General features: G+C 39.9%; 1 protein-coding gene across 1 annotated transcript; it reads right to left on the reverse strand.

Moving 5' to 3' along the window:
- Positions 1 to 1,748: 1,748 nt before the first annotated feature.
- On the reverse strand, positions 1,749 to 21,162 carry LOC110071061 (DNA damage-regulated autophagy modulator protein 1-like). The gene is made up of 7 exons (XM_073000002.2): positions 14,101 to 21,162; positions 11,475 to 11,542; positions 10,327 to 10,469; positions 7,426 to 7,612; positions 4,586 to 4,644; positions 3,108 to 3,200; positions 1,749 to 1,885 (listed from the first exon to the last, which is right to left on the reverse strand). The coding sequence occupies exons 1-7, from the start codon at positions 14,274 to 14,276 to the stop codon at positions 1,844 to 1,846; spliced, it is 768 nt and encodes a 255-aa protein (XP_072856103.2). The 5' UTR covers positions 14,277 to 21,162; the 3' UTR covers positions 1,749 to 1,843.
- Positions 21,163 to 27,062: the final 5,900 nt, after the last annotated feature.

Genomic DNA, 27,062 nt, shown 5'->3' on the forward strand with positions numbered 1-27,062 from the left:
TATTCTGATCTTTTCCACACTCTAAATAGTAAGCGTATTGAAGAGTCTGAAGCACATTCACCTGAAAGAAAGACCTGCTGAATCCAATGGGACTAACTTTAAAATAGTCTAACTTTAAAATAGATATTTGGGCATTCGATTGCAGTATAGATTTTATTTCAAGGACATCTATTTTCTCCAGCCACATTTTAAAAAGGAAACTTCTGTACTGTCAGGTCTTAGAAATACCTGTAAGAATTGTTAATCAAGTTTGTAAGAAAGGAGTTGTAAAGCACTGCAGCTGTGCTAGGAGCAAGCTGACAGATCAACTTGATTTAGCTGTGGAAACAAGATGCACGAGGAGAATGCTGCAGGAGATGTTATCCGATTGGCCACAAGGGGCAATAAAGCCAACAGCTTCAACACACTTAGTTTTGTGGGTCGAATGGAGAGAGAAGGAGAAACACTGCCAAATTGATTTACAAGCAGGAAATACCAAGGACTCTGATTTATGGTATGGTAAATGGACTATTACGTGTATGACCAAGGACTGAAAGAAAGACTATGCTGTGTATGTATATACTGCTACAAAAATTGATACAATACAATCATTTTATTTAGAATAAATAAATAAATAAATAAATATTATCAATAGTGACTGCCTGTTTACTGAACAGGATTAAGTCTTGCTGAAGCGCCTATTATCTTCTGCATAATTCGCACCTGTCATGTACAACTGAGGAATAATAAAATCTGCTTTCTTGAGAAGCTACATTTTCCAGATGTTCACTAAAAAAACTGTGTGGAGATGTGGAGAAGATGTACAGATCTCTTCTAATGAATCTCATGCTGTCATGCTGCGGTTTGTACTGCTGAACTTCTGTATATACTGTAAATACACTTGGTATTGGAAGAAGCTGCCTTTGTCTGTGTGAATCAACTGGACAATGTAACAATGTTTGCATCCTTCATGTCCTGTGGTACTCCACCTTCCTTCCAGCAAAGACGAAAGACTTCATACAAATTGGTGGTGATGATCTCTTTACATCAGTTCAGCAGGGATGTTATCCTTCCCAGGTGCCTTGCCAGAGACAAGGGAACCCAAAGCCACATAGATTTCTGCTAAGGTTGGTTCGCAGTCCAACTCTTCCAAGACAGCTAGGCACTCGATTTATTTGATGCCTCTTTGGTTCTTACACTCTCTCTGAAATATAGCTCAGAGTAATGCTGCACCCAGCGTTCCATCTGATGTGAACGGTCCTGGAGCAGACTTCAAGGGAGCAGATTTCTTCTGTATTGGACCTAAAACCTGCTTGATCCCGTCATACATTCCCTTGATGTTACCTGTGTCCGCTGATACTTGTATCTGAGAGCAGAGCTGAAGCCAATAATTGTTGGAACATCTCCTGGGAGCCCATTGGACTTTGCTATGAGCAGCTCGAAGAGCCTGCAAGTTATGCTCACTAGGACAGGCTTTGTATGCTGCCAGAGCTCTCCTCTCATCCTCGATGGCTGGCAGCAACTCCTCCGAAGTTGAACCAGTCTGCCATCTTTTTTGTCTTCTTGCCAAATATGGACACGGTGGTGTTATAAACAGCGTTCTTGAAATGTTCCCATCGTTCAGTTGCATTTGCATCAGTTGAGCCTGGAAGGGTTTCCTCAAGCTGTTGGGCAAATTCCTCCACTTTTCTTTGATCGCAGGTCTTGCTGATGTCCACATGTAGTCTTCTTTCCTTTTTCATATGATACAATCTCTTTGTTCTTAGTTTTACTCTATTACATATCAGGGAGTGATCAGTATTGCAATCAGAATTGTGATCACCAACATTGTAAGAACACCAACATCATGCTAATCATAAAGTTGTCAGGGGCTTTCAGGTATTTTGGTTACATCTTCGGAAGCCCTCTAGAATGAAAAGAAGAGAAAATAAAAACAGCAAAGTCAGCAACTCATCACAAATTACTCACTTCACCAGCATCAGGAGCTGGGCAAAATCATATGCAGAAAATGTGATAAAGTCATTGTGGCATCTGCTCAGGTCATGAATATTAATATGCCATATGCATGGACCAATGAGAGTGCTGGACAGGCGGGGCCATGAAATATAAGAGTCTCTGCAGCAGGAGGAGGGGGAGATTGGGTAGACTGAGAGATTGGGAGTTTGGAGATCGAGAGTTCTTGGATTTGAGGATTGGTGGTTTTGGAGTTTGGGGTAAAGAAAAAGGGTTGGTGGTTGAGGGTGGATGAAGTGAGATGTTTGGTTAAGAGTTAAAGACATTGATTGTGCCTTCATCACCTGTAATAATAAACAACTATTTGATTCTATTTAAAATGACACATTGCCTGGACCTCTGTTATTAATACAGTGGTGCCTCGACTTACATACATCCCTACTTACGACCATTTTGACTTACAGCCAGCTCTGGCCCTCAAATTTTACTTCAACATGCAGTCGGAGCTTCCACTTACGATAAAAAAAGGCAGGGGAAAATTGCGTGAAATTCAAATTACTAGCTATTTGTGGCAAATAGCCTGCTTCTTTGTACAGTAGCTCTTTTGCCCCAATGATTACAGCAGGAGTCCCCTAGCCAGTGCAGACCCCTGTAGGCTGGGGGCATCTGGCACAGTTGTCCAGAGGGCAAGGACAGAGCACCCCGGCCAGGCTCAACCTCCCAGCCCCAGGACGCCGCTGCCACCGCACACCATGTCCCTGTAGGAGCCCTTCAGGCAGCAGTGGTGCTTTCCCAGGCTTCCTTCAGTGCCGCCTCCCCCCAGCACAAAGTTCTGGCAGGATGGGGTCTCATAAAGCTGAAATAAAGTGCCCCCCCACCACCCCTTTAAGCAATCCCTTGCTAAAGTGGCCCCAACAGATCGGAGTGGGGCAGAGATCTCTTCGGCCCCCTTTACCACTTAGCCCCACAGCAGGCAACTTGCAGTTCCCCCTCCTAACTTTCTGTTCAAATTACAACCACATTCTAGGTTGACTGCATTTTCTTCAAAATAGAATATAACACTTCTGTAAGTTTATTCTAGTGATTAATTGCATCCCTCATACAGATCAAGGGAAACCTTGACAGAAGTCCTGTTTTTTGTTCTGAACATGGAACTCTCTGTCCATTATACTCACCTGAAAGTCTGAGACAAAAGTTAAGAAGAACATCTCAAAACTAAAGGCTACGATCCATTCGCAGACTGCGCTCACCAAATGATACACATACTCCTAAAAGAAACAAGAAACAGAAACAACACTACATAGTAAATTTAGTTTGACACCAAAGGTCCCATAGTAAAATCGAAACAAGTAAAAATAAAATCCAGTACAGCATTTCTCTCTCTCTTTTTTTTAAATGAAGAGTTCATGTTCTCCTTTTAATACATGAAGATCCAGGTTTTTAAATTAAAAACATCACTTATTTTTAAATAAATGAAAACAATATACTAAATTTAATGCTTCCATTCCAATCCTTGCTGTTTGAAATGCTTCTCAGACGGGCATAGCATTTTAAACTTTTTAGCCATCTTACAATTCAAGTTACTTTTCAAGACATTTAGTTAGCTTTTTCAAAAAAAGAAAAAATGAAGTTTAACAAACAGGCCTCCTCGTTCTGTCACCTGCTGAGCTGAACTCAGTCTGTCAACCACGATGGCCTGACTAGAAAAGCTTGAGAGTTTCCAACTGTTGTTGCCTGACTGGAGCCAAACAGGAACCCCAAAAGCCTACCATAATCATAACTCCATACAGACCCTAACAGGTTTTCAAAAGGGGGGGGGTAGATGAAAAAACTATTGCTTCAATACATTTTGGCCTCTTTGCTTATAATAAGGTTAGTAAGAAAAAATGCTGAACAAAGAAGCTACCCCATATGCCAGCCCAAGATAACTGAGTGTCCTACTAGCTTGTAATGAGCTAGTACTGGCTATCTGAAACAAGATGCTGCCTTTAAACCATATGCCTTTAAACATAATTATGTTACAGCTATTCCGATACAACAGAACTAGACCCCAAAGTAAAAAGGGTACTCTTCCATTTAAATAGTTTGTGGGTTGTTATAAGGAGCCTTGTGGTGCAGTGGTTGAACTGCAGTACTGCAGCCAAAACTCTGCTCATCAAACAGGTCTTGTGGCAACCTGAAAGACTAAGATGTTTTAATTCACGTAAGCTTTTGGAGACTGTAGGCTATTTGATTCAACACAACTAGAATTATTGCTTTACCGCTGGGTTCAGTCTGGTTAGTAGTTGAACAGGAGATCACCAGAGAATAATTCGGACTGCGAAAGATCCTGTCTGAAAACCTAACAAGCATTTGCAAGCCAAAATTTAACAAATTGGGGCTAGATGGACTAATGGTTTGGCCCACAATAAGGCAGCTTCCTATATGCAATCCATAAAAGCTCACACCAAATTAAATCTAGCTGTCTTTAAGGTGCAACAACACTCTGTTCTTGTTGCTCGTACAGAACATTCTAATAGAGCTACCCCTTGAAAAGTCTACTGAAAGAACTCTGCATAGCTTCAAACTGACCAGCAAAGTCATCTATTCCCTACTTTAAACAGCATTGAGCAGCTGGCAGAAATAAGAAATGTTTTATCTAGTGAAGTTTTACCTTTTCCCCTGGATTCCAGTCTATTTTTGTGATGGAAATTAGTGAATCACATGTAATCACTGGAGAAAGAGGAGTTAAAAGGAAACAACGGATTTAAAAAGGAATACTTCAAACATACTATCCTCTGTCTGCTGCTGCTTAACTGGACTTCACTGGAAGCAATGAAATCAATATATAGATTTGATCCGATTAAAAAAAATGTTTTTATATTTCTTTAAGATGATCTGTATCGTGCAGTATCACCCAGGAACTTTGTCTCCTATCTTGTCCACAAGCCAGACATGAAATTCAAACACAGAAAAATGTTCTCAGTTTTGCTGCCGAAAAAAAGAGAAAAAATCTCTGTGGATAAAGAGTTTAATCTAATAGCTTAAAAGAAAAAATGATAACAGGAAGGAATCAAGAATAGAAGCAGAATTATGAGGCTCTCAACATGGCAGTTGAAAGAAAACTGAAAGGGGATGCTTGGCGCCAAGGTACTTATACAGGTGGGAAGGGGCATATTCTAATGTGTTTATTGCCACCACAGAAGCTCTAGGATCTTCCGATGTGGCTTCGCATAGCTGCGAATCACCCAGGGTGTGATTCACAGAGGCCACGAAGAAGAATTGGCTTTTGATCTGTGCTAAGAACCGTGCTCAGTTTCATGTTCACACAATGAATTCCAAGGTGCGTACTTATTTTCCCCCGACTCATTCCATTTTCTTAGGAAGTGAGTTAAAATAAATGGCCACCAGAGAGCAGTTTATTTTAGCACATTGCTTTCTTAATCAATTTAGCCAGGTGTGATCTTAGAAGTCAATTTTAAAAGGGAACCTTTCCGTGCATACTCGGTTTAAGAACACCAGGTGGAGCTTTTTTCTCTCTGTGTCTCTCTCTTTTGTATAGCTGCCCCAATCTGTGCATTAAAAGAAGAAGCAGGATTGAAGAAAACAGCTCAAGAAACCACTTGATTTAAGTTGGCTTAAAATTAAAATGCTACATATTAGTGGGGTTTTTTTAAAAAAAATATGGGAAGGCTATAAGGCACATGCCTCTATTTAACATGTTTTCTCAATCCTTCCTTGAAAAAAAAGGAGGAAGAGGAGATACTTCAAATGACCTTTGTTTATATTACCAAAGTATTTCTGAGGTTATAAACAATGTAGTAAATCAAAATCCACATTTTGACTGTATTAGGTGACAGTGATTTTCAACACTGTAATTTTCTGACCTGATTGGTAACTTATCATGAGTTGCATAATTCCGTCCACCCTTAATTAATGACTGAGGCTTCTCTACACAGTCTGGAAGGAGTGGGATGGACTGCACTAAATAGGTAAGAACTCTGATATGCCATTTGATATGACCCTCACATCCAAATGGTAACTGGCCTCAAGCAACCGCATTTGATCCTCAAATGCCAACTCTCAATTTGCCCCTCTTGGTGAAGTCTAAATAGGGTTGCTTGAGGATGTGGGGGAAGAATTATATACCATTTGGCATGATCCTCACGTCCCAATAGCATATTGGCCACAAGGGACCTTCTAGCCACTTCTGTTGCCAATTGAACACTTCCCCTGGTCGTCTGCAGAGGTGCAGAGGAAATGAAATTATTATTTTTGCCTGTGATTCAACACTGATGCACTGAATCACTTAGATTATTATTTTTTATTCTTTGCCTTCTGTGTAGTATTGATTGGGAAACTGCACACAGCCGGAGCTTCCATTGGCACTTCACACAAAGACTAATAAATGTTTGCTATTTAATCTAAGTGATTCAGTTCAATGGCGATGATCTAACAGAGGAGCAGAAGAAATGTTCAATCTGCTGATACCCTGAAGTAGTTCATTTATTAAGCTACTTCATGATACCAGAAACTGACAGAGTGAGGAGCTTTGGTAGCTTTCTGAATAATTGCACACTCTGGGAGTGGACTAAACTAGAGTGCACCAACCCACACCCAAAAAAAGTATAAGCCCCTGATAGGGGCTCAAAAAAGTACAGGTTAGATTGCTCTGGAGGCAATTTGGTCCAATCTAGAAATTATATTATGTGGTAACTGGAAAAAAAGCGCAAGCCGATCTGCACTCACAACAACACGAAACAATGGGACAAATACCCATCTGAATGACTTACTAAACATAAAGAGTTTCCCTTACTCATTATAGTGTTTAAACAGTAATTCATTGCCCATAATCGGTGCTATCTGAGTTGCTTTTCCACTCCTTTTTGTTACTTTAAAACAGGGGTGAGTGACTTCAGCAGGACAGAGAGCCATTTTCAGATTCCCTGTCAGTTGGATGGTACACATATGTGTTTATTTGTTTGCTTGCTTGCTGGTTGAATGAAGTTAATAAATAGTTTTTACTATTGTCAATACATTGTTTTTTTAAAAAACTGAAAAAAAAACCCTCCATGTTCTGTAGGCATCAATGAAAACAGCTTTTGGGAGGGGAGGTTAATTTGGGGAAGAGCCCAAAACATCCCCATTGGATTGCATTTTGCCCACAACAATCTTGAGATTGATAAGAGAATGATATAAGACTAGAATAAACCCTGACAAAATGCCTGATAATCTAAAGATGCACTTTAAAATTAAGATTTCATCTTCTTCTTTTTCAAAAGGGACCCTTGCAATCTCATTATTTGAAAAAAAAAAAGGTAACTCATTGCACATCATTATATCATTAGTAACATAGCATTTCCAAATTCCACCTTAACCTAAAAGAAAATTAAATAACTTCAAGGTGGTAAAGTTTAGTGATACAGTAGAAGTATTAAAATAACTGAAAATAAGATACAGTCTGTCAGCTGTCTTATGCACAGTTGGGTGCCTAGACTACACTAGAAAGGATACTGGGAACAAGAGCCATTATGGTCATGATGGAGAGGACCAGCCTTGTGTGCCACATACGTGGAGTGCACCACTGTGGACATTGCTTGCATAACTTATACGAGATGGCTGTCTGAAGTACAATGTAGATCGTGCCAGACACAAATGCCACGAGAGCCCCTGCATCATGGATAGCAGGATATGTCAGCTCCTGAGAAGACAGATGGGGAAAAATTTGCAGTTACACTAATGCACACAGAAAGAGACAATCATGCAAAGTCAGGTTGGCTTTGTGAAACATGGCGCTTCATGGTGCAGCAGGCATTTGAAAGCAGGGTTCTTTAAAACAAGTGACCCTTTCAATCATCATCATCATCATCTCAGAACTGCACAGGTAAAGATGTTTCATTGCACAGGCAGGTCACTTCATTCCATGGATTTTGGATCTCTCCAGCAATCCTCTGCACTCTCAGAAAACTCTGATTATAAGAGCCTTGGGTAAAACGGTGAAGAATAAATGCATATATAAATACTGTGTGTCTCTGTGTGTCTGCGAGAGTGAGATAACTTTCAGATAGTGCTTAAATATGGCCATCATAGCAGGTTGCTGGCATGTAGCTGTATCCTTTCATCTTAATTTTATTAACTAAAACTATAAACTATTTACACCATCATTTGCAAAAGAGTAAACACAACAGTTCCTACTTTTCAATTGGAGATAGCCCAGGATGGGGAAAAATCTGGACATTTTATTAATTTCTACCCCACATAAAGGTCAACCCAATCCAATGTTATCTAGCATGGGACATTAGGAATGGTTTCCCCCACTCAAATAAACAACACTTGTGTAGTCAGAAGGGCAGAGATATGCTATATATCTCATCATGTGCGTAATCTATTGGAACAAGAAGCTGCACTTTGGTCATGTTGCTTTGGTCCCTATCCCCAAGGCACTATATGGATACAAATAATACCATATGCTATTACTTTAAAAGCTGTTGGAATACCTAACTGTTAAGGGGAGAAGCAGGCACAGAACATCTTTTGTTCTAGTAAAATGGACAGCTCTTTAACTCATTTGAAGTTCTATTGGTAGAAATAAATTTAAGCTGGTAATATCATGTCAGCATAGTTGCATGGAGTAACACAAATCACTTAAACACAGTATCTAGCTGTTTGGACAAATTATTTCACAACTGCAGAATTCTGCATGACATTGTAAGAACTTCAGCAATAAGAACTTCTTTCTTAGGAAATAAATTTCTTACAGCAATTTTAAAGAAACAATCACGAGGAATAGGGAAGTGTAATCGATTTGGTTGTTCTGCTTATCTTCACACTGGGATTTATGATGGACTTATAGCAAATCTATAAGCAGATCGGGGAGGACGAGGCCATTCCCTTATTGGAAGGAGAGGACATTGAGAATCTGAAAGTCGATCCCATCCATGGTTGGCTGGGACCCTGGAACCCAGAAGAGACAACCCCTTTTTGGTTGAATCGAAAGAACCCTTGTTGGGCCCGTTGGCGACAAGAGAAATGTTATGGGACAATTTTGTTGACAAAGAGTTCTTGTTGAATGCTCCAATAAACCTCCCCCCTGTTGCAAAGTTATCTAAGCCTAAGGATGTTTTTGTGGAGACCCAGTTTCAAAAAATTGAACCCTCATGGGAGGAAAAAGAATGTAGAAATTTATTTTTTGTTGAATGACTATATTAAGATATATTGCTAGCAACTTTGGACTTTCATCTATATAGGTAATAGATAAGCATATACAACTCTTAAACTAGAATGTTTCATGCTAAATACAATAATAGAAATTGTTGAGTGGAAGATGAATATATGTCTAAGATTTTACTTCAGATAATGTATGTATGTTAATCACTATAAATCAGGAAGGGCTGTAGATCACTGATGATATGTATGAGTGGCTTCTGTTTGGAACAGTCCATTTGCTAATGGTCCATGTGCTAATTCCACATACCGACTACAACATAAATGCATTCAGTGGTCTAGACTTGTTATTTTTCTGTTTAATTGCTTAAATTAGTACTGTGCATGTTTACTTTGGCAAAACACTTGCAAGGCTTTCATGTTCTAGTTTCATGAAACATGAAAGTAAAAGCATTACTGTATATGTGAAGATGTTCTCTGTGTGTATCTGCCTCCTTCAAAATCACTCTTACAGCTTTCACATTAATTTAATTATTTTCATATCTATTCCATTTTTTACATTAGCAGAATTGTAATCTACTAACAGCACTTTCCTCTAGAAAACAAGTTAAGAATATATTTACTTGCAAAACTTTTCATGTCCATATACAGCCCAGCAGGTCTGACTGCCTCAGCCATTCCTTTTACAGTGACCTTTTCCAAGGTTTTCTAGGTATAGATTACTCAAAAGTGATTTACTTTTTCCTCCTTCTGGTGGGCAGCTGAAGACTGTGCAGTTTGCCCAAGTCCACACAGATGGCTCTTCTGGCACTCAAGGCGGGGAACTGAACTCCCAACCTCTACCTAACTCTCTGAGCTACTCATCCAGCTTATAATACAGTGGGGAACCGAGTTCCCAATCTCTGGCTCTATAGCCAGATGCTCCAACAGTGTTTTAAAAATTAATTTCTAGAGGAGAGGCTCATCATGTGATATAATTGCTCCCTAAATCCACTTAGAAGGTGCAAGATTTTCTGAGCCCCTCTTAAAAAAAGAAAAAAACTGAGATGGGGGCAGTGCTGTTGGGGACAGCATTTGGCCCCTGGGAGCCACACACAACTTCATATTTTCCATCCCTGGAAAAAAAGGGATGGAAAATACAGTATTTTTAATTATTTTATTATGATATTTTTAATTATTTCTATGCCACTTGGAGGAGAAATGGGAAATAATTGTACTAAATAGAGCAACCATAGACTAGTTTAGACCTACCGGAAACCTGGCAACGATCCATATTCCAGTACAGCCCAGGATTCCAAAACATAGTGCCAGTAAATTCAAAGAAGAGGAAATAAAATGTATAATTTCATTTTGCCTCCTCAAAATCAAATATCTAATGATCATTGTAATTGCACCTGGAAAAGAGAGTTTGAGGGAGAAACAAAAATGAAAATTAATCACAAACTACTGGGCACAGAATACAATTTATACTCCCTCCCTCCCTCCCTCCCTCCCTCTCTCTCTCTCTCTCTCTCTCTCTCAAGTAATGAACATGCTGTATAATGAGAGAGAGATGTTCCTTTAGATTTCCCTATTAATGGCCTGCAGGGTAATTCAAAATAGATCACTCCAGGGCCTTCCAGATATAGTCAGATTGCAACTCTAACATGACTTAGTCAGGAGAGTCAAAACTGATGAATGGTAAGAGTTGCAGTCCAACATCTCTCCATCCCATTTTTTCTAGCCCATGAAGCTTCAGGTGGCATGGCAACGTACCTCTGTGACTGACCTAGGCACGAGGTGTGTGTTGGGGGGGGGGGGAAAGAGAGATTAAACTGAAATAAACAAGGCCTGTTTGGTGAGTTCTAAAATATCTTCTAGTATCAACTAAACAAGAGATAATGGCCAGCAGGTAGTGGGTGGTGTATTCTTTTTTCAGTGTCTTTCTAGACATGCTTTATTCATCTACATATCACACCTAATCCCAGGAACTTTTAAAACAAAATTGGACCTTTGTTTAATATATGTTTAAAACTATTTCATAGTTTTAAACTCTCACTCTGATAAAACAGTATTTCAGAAAAAGGTATTGATTGATCATAATCCTTCCCCACCACATCTCCTCTTCAGAGAGTACATCTCCTACGCCCTACAGGCTTCATTGTGAACAGCTCTTGGAGATTCCTTACAGAAAGCCTGCTCACTTCCGCTTTTAAGTTTCTCTAGTGATACCAGAAACATCCCTGAATGAAAATGAATCATATGTAGTCAGTGTAACATCAGATTGAGGGTGGAAGAATTCTTAACTGTTCTTAACTGTTTCAAAATACATGCCAGTTTTGTACGCAACCATTTTTACCCAACTTGAGCTGGACTAGAAAATTCAATCAATAAAAGCATCTGAAGAAATAGATACATACCTAGGACTGCAGAAATGGCAATCATAATTCCAAAGATAATACTTTCTGGAGGATTTGCTCCTGTATCACTGAAATAAATAAAAATAAAAATATATTTTGAGTATTAAAAGAATAAATTTAATAATTACAATTCAATTTGCTGTATTCTCAGTGGAAAGGCTGATGTACATTGTACTATGTAAAAATCATACCCCTTTTTTAAAAAAAGCAGCAGGATCTTGTTATGCAGGTCAACAGAAACATTAGCAACCCATATGAAGTAGCAAATACCACTAAAATCAATGAAAAATTGTCCAAAGAATAAAAATGTATGAGTTATTCTGGACCAGAACAAAAGTACAGCAGCCAACCTCCTGCCTACAGAAAATCCGCCAGAAAGATATGTGCGCAACTGTGTCCTCTGGCTGAAATCCTGTTGTACTGTTACACAGCCAGAAAATGAAATGGGTAGCATCCACGTATTCCTAGCTGATAATTCAGGGAGTCTCCTTTGAGATTCTCAAGAGTGCACCAAACCAAAGGTGCGCACACACTCAAGAATCCCAGCAGTGACTGCTGGCTAGAAATGAGTGAATGCTATGCCTGCCTTCCACTTGTGTAACAAAGCAACAAGATTTCAGCCTCTGACTCATATTTACAAGAATGTGGACCAATTACGCCCATGATAAATGTCATGATGGACTGAAAATTTGGAAGACGCCAAAGAAGAAAATAATTTAACAAAATTTTAGACTTCTGAACATACTTCAAATATCCAGGTATATATTAGAACTACAAAACAAAGCGACAGAGAGCTGTCCTCTGAAGATGCCGGCCACAGAGACTGGCGAAATGTTAGGAAGAACAACCTTTAGAACATTGCCAAAGAGCCCGGAAAACCCACAACAACCGTTTCTATGGCTGCTGGGGGTCAAAAATGCATTTTAGTCTTTTGCTTTTAAGATCAGAAATGGTTTTCCAAAGGTTTCTTCTGGTTGCTGCTGGGGGTCTAAAATGTATTTTAGTCTTTTGCTTTTAAAATCAGAAATCGTTTTCCAAAGGTTTATTTGGCTGCTGGGGGTCTAAAACGTGCACAAAACTTTTCCTATATATTTTCCCAGCTAAGAAAATAGCACATGTTTTGCAGAAAATGGGTCCTGGGGCAGGGAAACCTCTCCTTCAAAACATTGTAAAGAGATTGAAAATATAACATTACTGTATCTTCGCACATCCAGTTTGCATTTGGATGTTAAGTAGTAAACAAGTCAGTAACTCTAACAGTATCAGATTTCGTTTTGTTAATAACAATGGAGCATATTTTCTTTTGTATTATGTCCAAGCAGTACTCTGTACATCATCTGCTAAGACGCATGAGCACAAAGGTGCTGTTGCATTCACATTCTATTTGTGAGCATGATATATGCAACTGGTTGGCTGGTAGGCCAACTGAACACTAGAATTCATAGGCCCTTTTTCTAATCTAACAGAACTCTTCTTATATTGTTCATTTTCTTAATTATGCATAACCACACCTTTTAATAGATACCAATATAGATATATGTTCATTCATTCATTTATCCAATATCTACACTGTTAATTATTATTATTTTATTTTGGCTAAAATATCCAGAATTATCTCTGGGGGAATTGTTGCAGATTTTCAGAAACTTTACTCCTACATAAAAGTCCCATGGCTGCTGAGTTTTGAAGCAGGTTCATTGAATGGGACAGCAGATGAGAGAAATGCTAACACCTCTGCACACATTAATGGTGTTTTCAAAAAACATCCCCCAAAGGTTAGATATGACCAAAACAAGGAGAAAGCAGTTTTTAGGGGTAATTCATTTATTACCCCTGATAAATACTGAAAGTTGAAATATGGGGGATTGCTGACAAGTTTGTTTTGAGATCTTGGGAACTGGAAACATTAAAATAATTCCAAAACAAATATAACATATTTACCATAAAAATTTTTTCAATAAATAGGAGTTGTTTCTAAATGAAGTAAACTTGGACTGGGCTACGAAACTGAAGTTCTGTATGCATTTAAGATGACAAAAAGTGGAAGAGAGATTGCTTTTCATGAGACTCCTGTATAACCCACACCATCATTGGTATATGAAACCCAGAGGTAAAAAGCATCCATTAGAGTCCAGCTTGCAGATATTCAGCAACAAAAAAGGCCGCTGTTCAGCTAGATAGCTGATTCTATTATTAAACTTCTCTCACTTAACCGGGAATAAATATCACTCTAATCAATGGGAATTCGGAAAACACACACATAAAAAACAGGCTATTAACATTTGGCTACAGTGTGCAATACTTCCTAGATACACATGGAATGTATACACTTCTTTTCTGAAGTTATCTCCGATTAAGCTTAATGTGACTTATTCTCCCATAAACAGCTGTAGGATTGCAGTCTCAGTGCTTAACCGATTTTGAGAAGACTGCAGTATTCATCCTGGCTAGCCTTTCCATTGATTAGAAGGGCAATCCTAAACCTACTTAATCAAAAGTCTAAATCCCACTGAAACTCCAAGTCAAGAATTAAAATATCCAGGAAGAAAGAGTCTAACTTTGTCCTTTCAATGCTGTGCTACTTAATCTGCTTAGGTCCTTCCACCCACGCCTTCACCAGGCTCACCTTATATATGGGAAGAAAGGCTCTACATGGCCATCAAGGACTGCAATGACGTATGAAATTATGAAGGCTGCCAAAGTCCAGAAGACCAGCAACGCCGGCACCAAGGCCTCTCCTCGCAGGGAGCAAGCCATCCTGTGCCACCAGGGCCTCTGCCTCTGGATCAACAACAGCTGCATGGAGGCAACAGGGACCAGGGGGGCTGGGTGAGCACCCACTGCAGTGAAGTCACAAAGCTCCTGAGGTCACAAACCTTGACTTTCAGGGGGGGAGGCTGGCAGCACCCTCACAGGTAGCCCTCAAACCCTCGTCAACAGTGAGCGGAGGAAACGCACACCGTGGCTTTCACCCCCTTTGCCTCCCCACGGCTCAGTTGACTCGCTTAGGGAAAGGGTTTGGGGAGCGTGGGAGAGAAGCCGTCTAGTTCTCGCGTTATCCCTCCCACGTGCATCTGTGAAAAGTTTTCACCTCTCTTCGCCTCATAGTGTTTATTTTTGTTTTTAAGGCCTTTTCTGCCTTTCAGTTGGAAAAGTTCAGCCTTTTTTCTGTGGCTGGCTATGATTTCCAGATAGGGACCGCAACAGTTGTGGGAGAAAGTGAAGATTCATTTTGCTTCTCTCTAATCTCACTTGCATACATTGCTCATTAGAAATGTGGATACCATTCTTCTTCCATACACACCACACCCTGTTAAAGCTGTAAATACTGTACAGTATCACCGTTTGCTTCAAAGGGAGGAAAGGCAGAATGAGCAAACTTGAGCAGAAATGGACTCGTCCAGGAATATATTGCTTCTGAGCAAAACTGAGTATTCCGTGTATTTTCTTCTTTATTTGGGGAAATAAATACAGTAATTCCATAGCTTCACAGTAGTGCCTAGAAAACATTGCAGCCCATAAAGATTAACAGAATTGTTTACAGTGTGAGCTTTCATGGGTCAGAATCCACTCCAGAAGTCAAGAAACATTAACTGGAATACAATCCATTTTGGAACAATATTTTACTGTAGAATCATTTTACATGCTTAGTGAGTGTGATTTTTGTGCCTCCTCTGTTTCCGTGGGAAATAAAAAAGGAGACATCTTGATAACTTTTAAACTATTGCTTTTATTAAGACTTTCTTCCTCCAGCACATTACTTATAGGGTCAAACAATCTTAACTCAGGCAACAAGACGCAACTCACAGAAGCAAAACTTTCCCCATAGTCTCATGCACTTAATGGTGAATTCTCCCATGCCATTCCCTGTAATCTGACTTCTGGAGAGGAGTGTTTCTCAGGGCGCAGATAGTCCCACAGCAAGCGTGGTGAATCCAGCCTCTTTCGTACGGATGGTCGTAAAATCTGTTGTGGGCAATCTCAGCTTCTCTTTGGAGTTCAAGCTCTCGAGGTGCTACTGTCCGTTTGTTTGTCACATACTGAGTCGGTTTCGCTCTCTCATGTTCAGGTTCTGGTAGCAATTCCCCTACCTTTAGATTGGGGAAATCCCTCAAAAGTCCCTGGGTTCTTATATTCTCAAATGCCTTCTTTCGTGCTTCTATTCTCTTTCTTTCGTACTCCACCACCACTGAGCTAAACCAACGTACGCCCTCCTCATTTATATCCTCCTCCCATACTGCCAATTCTTTCTCTTCCCCCTTTCCACATTTACCTTCCTCCACCAAGCTAAACTCTATCTTTCCTGCCTTCTCCCCTGATTCAACGTCTCCCGCCTTCATTGTAACTGTCAGTCCTTCACCCTCTGACTTCTCTTTTCTCATACTTTCTATCTTCTTCTACAGCCTCGAACACTATGGATGGCTCACTAATACTCCTCAATCACACCTACACTTGGATTTCACATTTTTCATTTTGGAAAGTTTGTTCACAGACGTATGTCGTGCCAAAGACTGTCAACATGCCTGCAGGAACTTTCTTTAGGTTGATAAAGATATCAGGTAGACCACAACAGAAACCTAACAGACTATTTTCTTTGAAAATGTCTCTGAGGTGATCACTGGCTTGCAAATCAATTAGTTCAATCACAAAAAAAGTTACTTGAATCTTCTGGTGTGACTTCAGATGGATTCTGAAACATTCTTATTTCCTTTCGATCCCTATGGCAATCAGTGAATCTGTTTTGGAATTCCACCCGCAAGAGGGTCAGTGCTTTGACATGTCTTTCAGCATTGAATTGGAAATTCCCCATCCTTTTCAAATTTTAGTCTATTGCAGCATAAGGTCTGAAAAGTTACTTTCACAGACTTGCTTCTCAAAAATGTTTAGATTTGCTTCAAAAGCTTTCAGTTCAAAATACAGTGGCGCCTCGCATAACGAGCGCACCGTATAACGACGAATCCGCATAGTGATCCCTTCTCCCGGATCGCTAATGCAGAGGCATAGCGTCGGTCCCTATGCAAAAAACTCGCTTACCGAAGACGGGCCGAAGATGGGTGCCAGGAAGGACCCGCCGCCGCCGCCGCGAGAGTGATGCGGGGCCGCACTGGCCGGGGAGAGGAAGGCAGGTGGTGAGGCAGGCAGGCAAAGGGAGGGAAGCCGCGCGCTCGCGCGTCCTCCCCCCCCCCACTTTCCCTCTTCTCCTCGTCTTGCTGCCGCCCCCCCAAGCCTCCCACAGAGTCAGGCGATCAGCTGTTCGGCAGTTCTAAAATGGCCGCCGGATGCCCGAAATGGCCACGCGCAGCATTTTCGCGCCCTCCCCTTGCTTACCGAGGGGGCGAAAATGGCTGCCGCTATGGAAGAAACTTCGCAGAACGGTAAGTTTAGGGCCTATTGGAACGCATTAAACGATGTTTAATTCGTTCCAATGGGCTTTTACATTCCGTTTAGGGACGATTTCACATAGCGAGGGTTAATCCGGAACAGATTAACCTCGTATGTGGGGCACCACTGTATATGTCACACACAAGCTTTCCTTTCCCCTACAACCTTAGATTCAATTATGTTCAGATGCTCTGTGGTATCAGTTACAAAAGCCAAATGAAAAATCCACCTAGGGTTAGAAAGTACCGTGGTACCTCTACTTAGGAACTTAATCCGTTCCGGAACGGTGGCTGTAAATTGAAACGTTCATAAGTAGAAGCACCATTTCCCATAGGAATGCATTGAAAACTGATTAATTTGTTCCGGCTGAAGAAAAAAATACCAAAAAATAAAGATAAAAAATAAAACACTGCAAGTCCATGGAGCTGCAAAAAAAATCCTCTCCCTTCTACCTAAAGTTTATGGCTTTTAATCTGCATTTCCAATGTTTTTTCCATCCTTTCATACAGCATTCTATATAAATATCATCAGCAGTACTAAGCTAAATATTCGCTCATTCATCCATTCACTAAATGCCTTCAAATTCTCCCAACATATAAGATTCAAAGTGATGAACAATTAAATGAATAAAAAAATAAAATTGTACTAGTTGAAAGCATTTTAAATATGAATATTTAAAAGTAGTCAAAAACAAATAAAAAGAATAAAAGACAGCACTTACAGGGTTAAAAGCTGCTTTTACAACATTTCAGCCTAAATGCTAAAGGCACTAACAGGTTTGTCTGTGGGAACATGGGCCTAGACCCCAGCTGTATAGGGCTCAAACCAATACTGTTTTTCACTGTGCCCAGAAACAGACCAATACCCAGAGTAAATGTCCAATTCTACTAACTGTAGAAAAGTTATAATGGTTCCGAGCCTTATTATCTCCCTCCCTATGACTTATAAACCACTACAGAGTGATTTTCAAGCAAAGATCTGCAGGATACTAGACAGGCCAGCAGAGAAGCTTTAGAATTATCCACTCATTGAGCTGGAAGAGATGGGCATAAATCACAGTAAAAAGTTTGACACTGAATTGCTTTTTCAGAACGGATACATCTGTATTCCATGACAAGAGCGTGAGGCAAAGCTGGATTTATGTCCTAGCTCATTCTTATTTGGCTCTGTTATTTTCTGTACACTGCAGTTGCAAGAGCATTTCTTGAGGATAACATGCAACGTGTGGGCTTAGTGCATAACTTGTTGCACAGCAGTCTGTCAAGAAACTTGACTCAAGCAAGTAGGTCAACATCCCCACTGAGAAATACTTAGGAAAAATCATGGTCCCTGCTTTTAATCATGAACTAAAAAAATCATTCCTGTTATTCATTGTGGTATTTAAAAATTATTTGCTTGTGTAGTAATTGAAACTGTATTATATCAAAACTAATTATATTATTTTTGTACTTCTCTTACTTTTTCACTACTTTCCATTACTTTTTATTAAAAAGAAACGCTAGAACTGAAAATTATTTATTTATGTATTTATTTAAACTATTTTTAATCCACGTTTCTCCTTAAAAAGGAATGACTCAAGTTTGGAGTCATTCTCCTATCAGTTCATTTATTTATTTACTTTATTAATATCTCACATTTCTTCCAATAAAAGAACATAAACAGCTTAAAACAATTAAAAGACAGTATTTAAGGTAATAACAGTGAGCATACAATACTAAAAGGAGCAATAAATGAGTACCAGAAAACATAAGTAACATCAAGACACACTTGGTGTAGTAAGGTACAAAAATCTATTTTAAAAGACCCAATCAGTCAGTCACTCAGGGAAAGCTTGCCTGAAGAGAAAGGTCTTTGCCTGCTTGCAGAGGGACAATAAAGATGGGCCCGTCTAGCCTCCTGTGGGAGCACTTTTTCTCAGCCTTCTCTTGGCCCCACCACTATTATGGGAACATTTGCTGGGACCTAAAAGGGCATTTTCAGTGGCAGATCCCAATCTGTGGAATTCCCTGCTTCCCAAAGATAGATTGGGCCCTTTTAGGGAGGTTTTATGATTCTAAATATTCTATTTTTTCTACTTTATCCGAAGTGGGTTGTATCTTCCCTTTATGAATCTGATATCCTAAAAAATTCACCTCTTCCCTAGCTATCTTACACTTAGTGGGATTGACTGTCAAACCTGCTTTTCTCAATTCATTCAACACTGCAGCCAAATGTTTAAGATGTTCTTCCCATGTTGGACTGAAAACCAATATGTCATCAATGTATTCTCCAGCAAAGTCTTTAACTGGTTCTAGGACTTTGTCCATTAATCTCTGGAAGGTTGCCACTGCACAATGCAACCCAAATGGCATTTTTAAGAAATGGAATAACCCTTTGGGCATCACAAAAGCTGTTTTTTTCTCTATCCGCCTCTCTTAGGGGAATTTGCCAATAACTTTTCGTTAAATCTAAGAATGTCAAGAACTATGTGCCCCCTAGCCTTTCTAACAAATCTTCTACTTTAGGCATAGGGTACGCATCAAATTTAGAAACATCATTTAATTTTCTAAAATCTATACAGTCTCACTTTTCTGTGAGGTTTGGGCACTACTACTGGATAACTCTTCCAGCAGCTATAGGATGGTTCTATTATCCCTAAGGCCAACATTTCATCTACTTCTTGGTTTATGACATCCTTCAGATGGTAAGGCCAATTCCTTCCTCCACTCCTCACTACCACATTAGTTGTTGTATTAATCTGATGTTCCACCCCTTGTGTAGATCCTGGTCTATTAGAGAAAAGATCTTTGAACTCTCTCTTAAGTTTGTGAATCTGTTCTCTCTGTGTTTTGCTTAAATCTTCCTTTAATAGTACAGTATCTCCTGATTCTCTTGTATGCATAACATGGCTTCTGGCCCTAACTCCTCCTCCTCTATCGTGCCCCATAGGACTTCTCTCTCTCTCCATTTCTTTAGTAAATTAACATGGTAAATCCCTGTTTTCTTCTTTTTGTCTGGGGTCTTGATCTTATAATCGACTTTCCCTATCTGTCTAATGACTTCATAAGGTCCCTGCCACTTTGCAAACAACTTCACAATGTCAGTGGGTAATAAAAGCAAATTTTTTTGCCTGGGAGTAAATTGTCTAGGTGGACGTGGTGGCGCTGCGGGCTAAACCGCAGAAGCCTTTGTGTGCTGCAGGGTCAGAAGACCAGCAGTTGTAAGATCGAATCCACATGACAGAGTGAGCTCCCGTCGCTTTGTCCCAGGCCCTCACCAACCTAGAAGTTTGAAAGCATGTAAATGCGAGTAGATAAATAGGTATCATCTCGGTGGGAAGGTAAACAGTGTTCCAGGTCTAAGTTGCGCTGGCCACGTGACAACAGAAACTGTCTTTGGACAAACGCTGGCTCTACAGCTTGGAAACAGGGATGAGCACCGCCCCCTAGAGTCGAACATGACTGACTAAAAAAAAATGTCAAGGGGAACCTTTACCTAAACTGTCTAGGCACCACACACGAATCATATCTCCTTTTCTGGCCCTGCTGCGCTCTGCTCAGGTTTGTTTGTGCCAGCTCAGTCACTTTTTTTCAAATGTTCTCTCATTTCTATCACTTGTTGGATTGTTATCTGTGCTTCATCTTTTCCACTTTCCCATTTTTCTTTGTTCAAATCTAATATCCCTCAAGAGTTCCATCCATAAATCATTTCAAAGGGGGAAAACCCTGTGGATGCATGTGGTACTTCTCCTACTGAACATCAAAGGAGCCACTAGCAAGTGCCATCTCCTGGGTTTGTCCATTACTAATTTCCGGAGCATCCCCTTCAAGGTCTTGTTAAACCTTTCTCCAAGGCCGTTAGTCTGCGGATGATACACAGTGGTATGGACTGGTCTAACGTCTAATAGTTGCCACATTTCTTTTAATGTTTGACTGATAAAATTAGTTCCTTGGTCCATTAATATCTCTTTTGGAAAACCTAACCTTGTAAATACTTGCATCAATTCTCTGGCTATGACTTTAGTGGTTCTGAATCTTAATGGAATTGCCTCTGGGTATCTAGTTGCGTAATCTATAATCACCAGAATGGGGGTATGTACTCCTGATGATTTGGTCAACGGGCCTACCATATCTATATCTATTCTTTCAAATCAACAGGCCAACCTAGTCATGAGTTAAGGCCTATGAAAGCACCATTTGAACCATTTCTTGTTCTAAACTTTCCACACTCTAAATGGTAGGCATATTGAAGAGCAGTCTGAAGCACATTCACCTGAAAGAAAGACCTGCTGAAACCAATGGGACTAACTTGAAAGTAACTGGGCATTTGATTGTGTTAAGGTATATAATTTTTATATAGCCTGAACATAATATGTGTGTGTGCAGAACAAGATTGAGATGACGTCATTCCTTCATCCCTGGCTGATGCAATTCAATGCAATATGAAGATTGCCACACCTGTGTGCATGAAGTCACCTTAGACGGGATTGGACTAGACTGATGCCAGAACTGTATTTAAGAAATGAACTCTGTACAGTCATTCTCTTCTCCTGTGCACTGATGTCTGCATGTCATGCTGCCGGTTTGAATACTGAATACTGAAGTGCTGTATGTATGTATATCCTGTATATATTTTGTAAATACACTGCTGAAAAGAAGAAGCTGTTGTGTGCGTTTATCTGCTCTTTACTCTGCGAGAGACAAGATAAAGTCACAGACGCACACTCCCTTAACAGAGGTTATGCGCCCAGCAACGTTCCGCTGCGCTGCAAACGTGAGTAAATGAGTAAATGAAAGAGGAGGAGAGCCTAAGCAGCAGTGATAGTGAAACCAGTTCGTCTGTAAACCCGGGGAAGGGAAGGATACAGAGAGCTGCAAGGATGGCATACAGCACGGGAGGAAATATAGGTGGCCTGGCCATAAATAGACTGAATGAAAATAATTATAGAACGTGGGCAATTAAAGCGGAGATGTTGTTGAGAAAGGAGGGTTTGTTTCGTTACGTTTCAGCCCCCCCAGTGCAGCCCAGTGAGGAGGAAGAGGCAGAGCATGAGAGAGCTCTAGCCACGATCATTTTGGCCATTGAAGATTCGCTTCTAACCCACATTCAAGGACTGACAACAGCAAAAGCAGTCTGGGATAAACTAAAAGGCATTTATCAGAGGGAGACGACAGGCACAAAGATTTCTCTTACCAGGAGGTTGTTCCAGTGCAGGATGAAACAGGATGAATGCGCTTCGGAACACTTAAAAAATATGAAGGACATGTTTAATCAACTGCAATTAATGAATGTTGTCTTCCCTCAGGAACAGCGCGTTTATATTTTGCTAAGTTCTCTGAATGACGATTACTCCATGCTAGTAACAAGTTTGGAAAGCATGCCAGAAACTGAGCTTTCAGAAGAATATGTGACAAACAGAATTCTCCAGGAGGAACAGCATTTAAAACAGAGAATGCTGAACAAAAAGGCAAGCCACGTGCGCGCTGACCATGAGAGACAGAGATACGCTGATGGCAGCGTGCCCAGGAGGCGGGCAGACGGAGAACAAAGAGGAAGAGTGATGATGACGAAAGCCTGTTTCCTCTGCGGATCCACCAATCACCTGCAACGGAACTGTGACAAAAGCGGAAGTCCTCCAAGCAACAAAGAAGGAAGGAAGAAGGTCTCCAAAAGGTTTCAACAAAGAAACGACATGAGGCCGGTCTCCTTGGTTACCAGAGGAACGAGGGACAAGGTTCCGGGCAGCCACACAGAGGCGTGGCTCATAGACTCGGGCGCTGTCGTACATTTGACAAATAATAAGGATCTCTTTTGTCTTTTAGATGAAACCAGCCTCAGAAGTGTGATGATGGCAAATTCACAAGAGACGGCCGTTGAAGGACAAGGAACTGTTTACATTCCTTCGTTGAATACTGAGATAAGTGGGGTATTTTACGCTCCTGAATTGTCGTTTAATATAATAAGTGTATCAGCGTTGGCTGAGCAAGGGTTCACTGTCACTTTTGAGAAACAGGAGTGTATAATTAAGAAAAATGGTAAAATAGTTGCAAAAGTGAAGCAAGAAAACAATCTGTACATGTTAAAGAGCCAGACACATGAAAGTGCACATGTGATACATACAAACAAACCACAACATGATAACTGTATACATTTATTGCATAGGAGGCTGGGTCATGTAAATTTTAGATCATTACAGAAAATGGAACATTTTGCCAGGGATATAAACATAAAGGAATGCAAAAATTACTTGGACTGTAATGTCTGTAAAAGTAGCAAGACAAATGTGGCCCCAAAAGGGAGGAAAAGTGACAGAGTCACAACCAGGCCATTTGAATTAGTTCATGCAGATTTAATGGGACCATTTCCTCCATCATTAGGAGGAGCGAAATATGCAATGGTTCTAGTGGATGATTTTACAAGGTTTTCTTTTTGTTATACACTAAGATCTAAAACAGAAGTGTTTGATACATTTAGAAAATGGTTATTTTCAGTAGAGAGAAGATTTGACCACAAGGTGGCGCAGTTGCAAACGGATAGAGGTACAGAGTTTACAAACACAAGGTTTCAAAGATGGTTAGAAAGTCTGGGAATTAGACATAGAAAAACGAGCCCATATAGCCCATTTCAGAATGGTGTTGCTGAGAGACGCAACAGAGTGTTACAAGAGATGAAAAATGCATTGTTGGCAGACTCTGGGTTGCGTCATGGTCTGTGGAGTGAAGCGATACTAACCTCTAACTTTTTGGTTAACAGAATTTATTCTTCCTCGATAGATGACACACCATATTTCTTGTTATACGGTAAGAAACCATGTTTAAAATATTTGAGGGTGTTTGGATGCACAGCTTGGGTGCATATCCCGAAACAACTCAGAAGAAAAGGTAAAAATAAAACAAGAAAAATGACATTTGTAGGGTATGAACCCAATTCAAAGGCATACCGGTTTTTTGATGGGGATAGAAATGTGATAATCTCTAGGTCAGCCAGTTTTAATGAAGGGGAAAACTGGGACCAAGTACATGCAAACTCACAGTTATACATCCCTCTACACGAAAGAAAAAGTCAATTAAGACAGACAGGAACACTTAAGCATGGCGTGGAGTCCTGTGCTGATGATGAAGAAGGAGGAGCTACTACAGATGAAGAAGAAGAAGAAGAAAAAGAAGGTAGTGATGAGGAAGAGGAGGAAGCACACACTAGTAGTCAGATAGAAACACACACAAATTCACATGGTCCCAGGAGGTCCCAGAGAGCAAATAAGGGTGTGCCACCCAGTAGATTTGAAGTGAATGGAATTACAGTGTGTAATGTTTATATTGAGCCCAGAAACTATAAAGATGTTTTGAAGCTTCCTGATTATGAGAAGAATAAGTGGTTAGAGGCCATGGAGGAGGAGATGAATTCCATGAAGGAACATCACGTGTTCACTGAAACCAAACTACCACCAGAGCATAAGGTAATAGGTAGTAAGTGGGTGTTCAAAAGAAAATTGCAAAATAACGGAAACTACAGATATAAAGCAAGGTTGGTTGCACAAGGTTTTACACAGAAAAGGTTTCTACATTATGATGAAATATTTTCCCCGACAGTTAAATCTGAGACATTGAGAACAACGCTTGCCTTTGCTGTCAGTAAAAATTATGTAATTTACCACTACGATATAACAACTGCATACTTAAACGCAGACTTAAAGGAAGAGTTATATATGGCAAAAGCACCAGGTTTTGAGGGTACTAAACCAGAACTAGTGTACAGGCTAAACAAGGCAATTTATGGTTTGAAACAATCTGCTAAAAATTGGAATGATTGTTTACACCAAGTTTTGATGAAACTAGGATACAAGAACGGTCTAGCAGACCCTTGTTTATATACCAAGAAAGTTGGGAATGATTTAAATATACTTCTGGCGTATGTTGATGACCTATGTTTTGTAGCAAAAGATCAGAGCCAAGTAGAGTTGTTTGAAAAACAATTAAAAAAGGAATTCAAATTTAAAAATCTAGGGCCAATACAAAATTATCTGGGTGTACAAATAAAGAAAACAGAACATGGACTTGAATTAAGTCAAGAACACAAAATAAAACAAATGTTAGAAAAATATTGTATGGGAGAGTGCAAGAATGTGAGTACTCCCATGACAGTGGATTTTCAAAAGGAAGATGAAATAAGTAAAGATTTTGAAAATAAAGATTTATATCACTCAGCAATAGGGAGCCTAATGTATCTAGCGAACTGGACGCGCCCGGACATAGCGGCGTCAGTAAACATACTCAGTAGATATATAGAAAAACCTAGTGAAAAACACTGGCAAGGATTAAAAAGGATTTTTAGATACCTAAAGGGAACATATAATTATCGTTTAACTTTGCAACCATCAAAAAATTTAAAACTATCAGCTTATGTGGATAGTGACTGGGCTAACGATGAAAAAGACAGAAAATCTATGACTGGATTTGTCATAAAATTTGGAAGTAATATAGTTGGTTGGAAATCACGAAAGCAAAATTCTGTAGCAATCTCAACTTCTGAAGCAGAGTTTGCTGCTTTGTCAGATTTATGCTCTGAATTAATCTGGTATAAACAATTAACAAAAGACTTAAAGTGTAATACAGATAATGCAATAAAAGTAATGGAAGACAATACCACCTGTATACAAATGGCCAAAACAGATAGAGTAAAAAACAGGAGCAAACATGTTGATATAAAATATCATAATGTAAGGGAAGCTGTAAAAGGAAAACTAATTGAATTAGAATATTGTAAGACTGAAGAAAATATTGCAGACATTTTGACTAAACCGTTGTGTGCTCAAAAGCATGAAAAGTGTATAGATGCATTGGGAATGTGTAATGGGTTCAGGCAATTTAAAAATTAGGAGGAGTGTTAAGGTATATAATTTTTATATAGCCTGAACATAATATGTGTGTGTGCAGAACAAGATTGAGATGACGTCATTCCTTCATCCCTGGCTGATGCAATTCAATGCAATATGAAGATTGCCACACCTGTGTGCATGAAGTCACCTTAGACGGGATTGGACTAGACTGATGCCAGAACTGTATTTAAGAAATGAACTCTGTACAGTCATTCTCTTCTCCTGTGCACTGATGTCTGCATGTCATGCTGCCGGTTTGAATACTGAATACTGAAGTGCTGTATGTATGTATATCCTGTATATATTTTGTAAATACACTGCTGAAAAGAAGAAGCTGTTGTGTGCGTTTATCTGCTCTTTACTCTGCGAGAGACAAGATAAAGTCACAGACGCACACTCCCTTAACAGATTGCAATATAAATTTTATTTCAATGACATCTATTTTCTCCTGCCATATTTTTAAAAGGAAACTTCAGTACAAAGAAGGAATAATACATCTTCTGCTTTCTTGAGAAGCTGCATTTTCCAGATATTCATTTTAAAATAACAAACAAACATGAAGAAAATGTATATATACAGTTTTTAGAATGTGGCTCAATAGTCAAAACGATACATGTGAAGGAGGAATAAGTGAGAGTGAGCCATCCGTGATAATAGAATCTGTGATAGAAGGGATGGATGATGATAAAAAGGATATAGTAGGCGAAGAGATGGAGATTGTGGAGGAAAACAAGGAAATTGTGTCAGAGGAAAAGAAAGGGAATGTGGAGATCTGTCTGGTGGAAGAAGGAGCAAAGGGAAAAGCGGAGGAGCAGGAGCTGTCAATCTGGGGGGAGAGTATAAGTGGACAGGGGGAGCAGTGGTTTGAGGCAGTATCGGAGGAAGACATGAAGAGAAGAAGGGATGAAAGACGGTGAGAAGTTGATTATGTAAAGACTCAAGAACTGTTAAGGGATTTTCTCAACCTGAGAGTGGGAGAGCTGCTGCCTGATCCACTCCTAAGACCAAGAGACCAGCCAGGATTGCTTCACATAAGTGGACCGTTATCGTATTTCCACGAGGATCCAGAGGCGGAAGAGATGTGATTAGACCTGACAGCAGCTTTAACACACTGCCAGAGGAAGGAGACTGGGCCAGACATCCATGTTGTGGGACGATCTGTGCTGTGAGGAGCGCTCCTCTCCTGAGACCTACCGACTGACAGCGGTTTGGCCGAGCACCCCTGTGAGTTCCTCAGACTTTGGAAGAGATGTCTGTTCTCCTAATTATGGCCAGTTGCCTGAGTTGACGTGTTTTGATCCAATGAACAATATGTTAGAAATAAGTGAAACAAATAAAGACAACAATCTGAA

Source organism: Pogona vitticeps, chromosome 5 (genome assembly GCF_051106095.1).
Source record: "Pogona vitticeps strain Pit_001003342236 chromosome 5, PviZW2.1, whole genome shotgun sequence".
NCBI classification, from domain to species: Eukaryota; Metazoa; Chordata; class Lepidosauria; order Squamata; family Agamidae; genus Pogona; species Pogona vitticeps.

Bases quoted from the DNA above. Each gene is read 5' to 3' on its own strand.
- LOC110071061 (XM_073000002.2), bottom strand. From the start codon at position 14,276: ATGCAGCTGTTGTTGATCCAGAGGCAGAGGCCCTGGTGGCACAGGATG. The intron at 10,470-11,474 runs GTATGTATCTAT...TCTCTTTTCCAG, and splicing joins TGCCATTTCTGCAGTCCTAG to GTGCAATTACAATGATCATT. The intron at 7,613-10,326 runs GTAGGTCTAAAC...CTGTCTTCTCAG, and splicing joins GGATCGTTGCCAGGTTTCCG to GAGCTGACATATCCTGCTAT.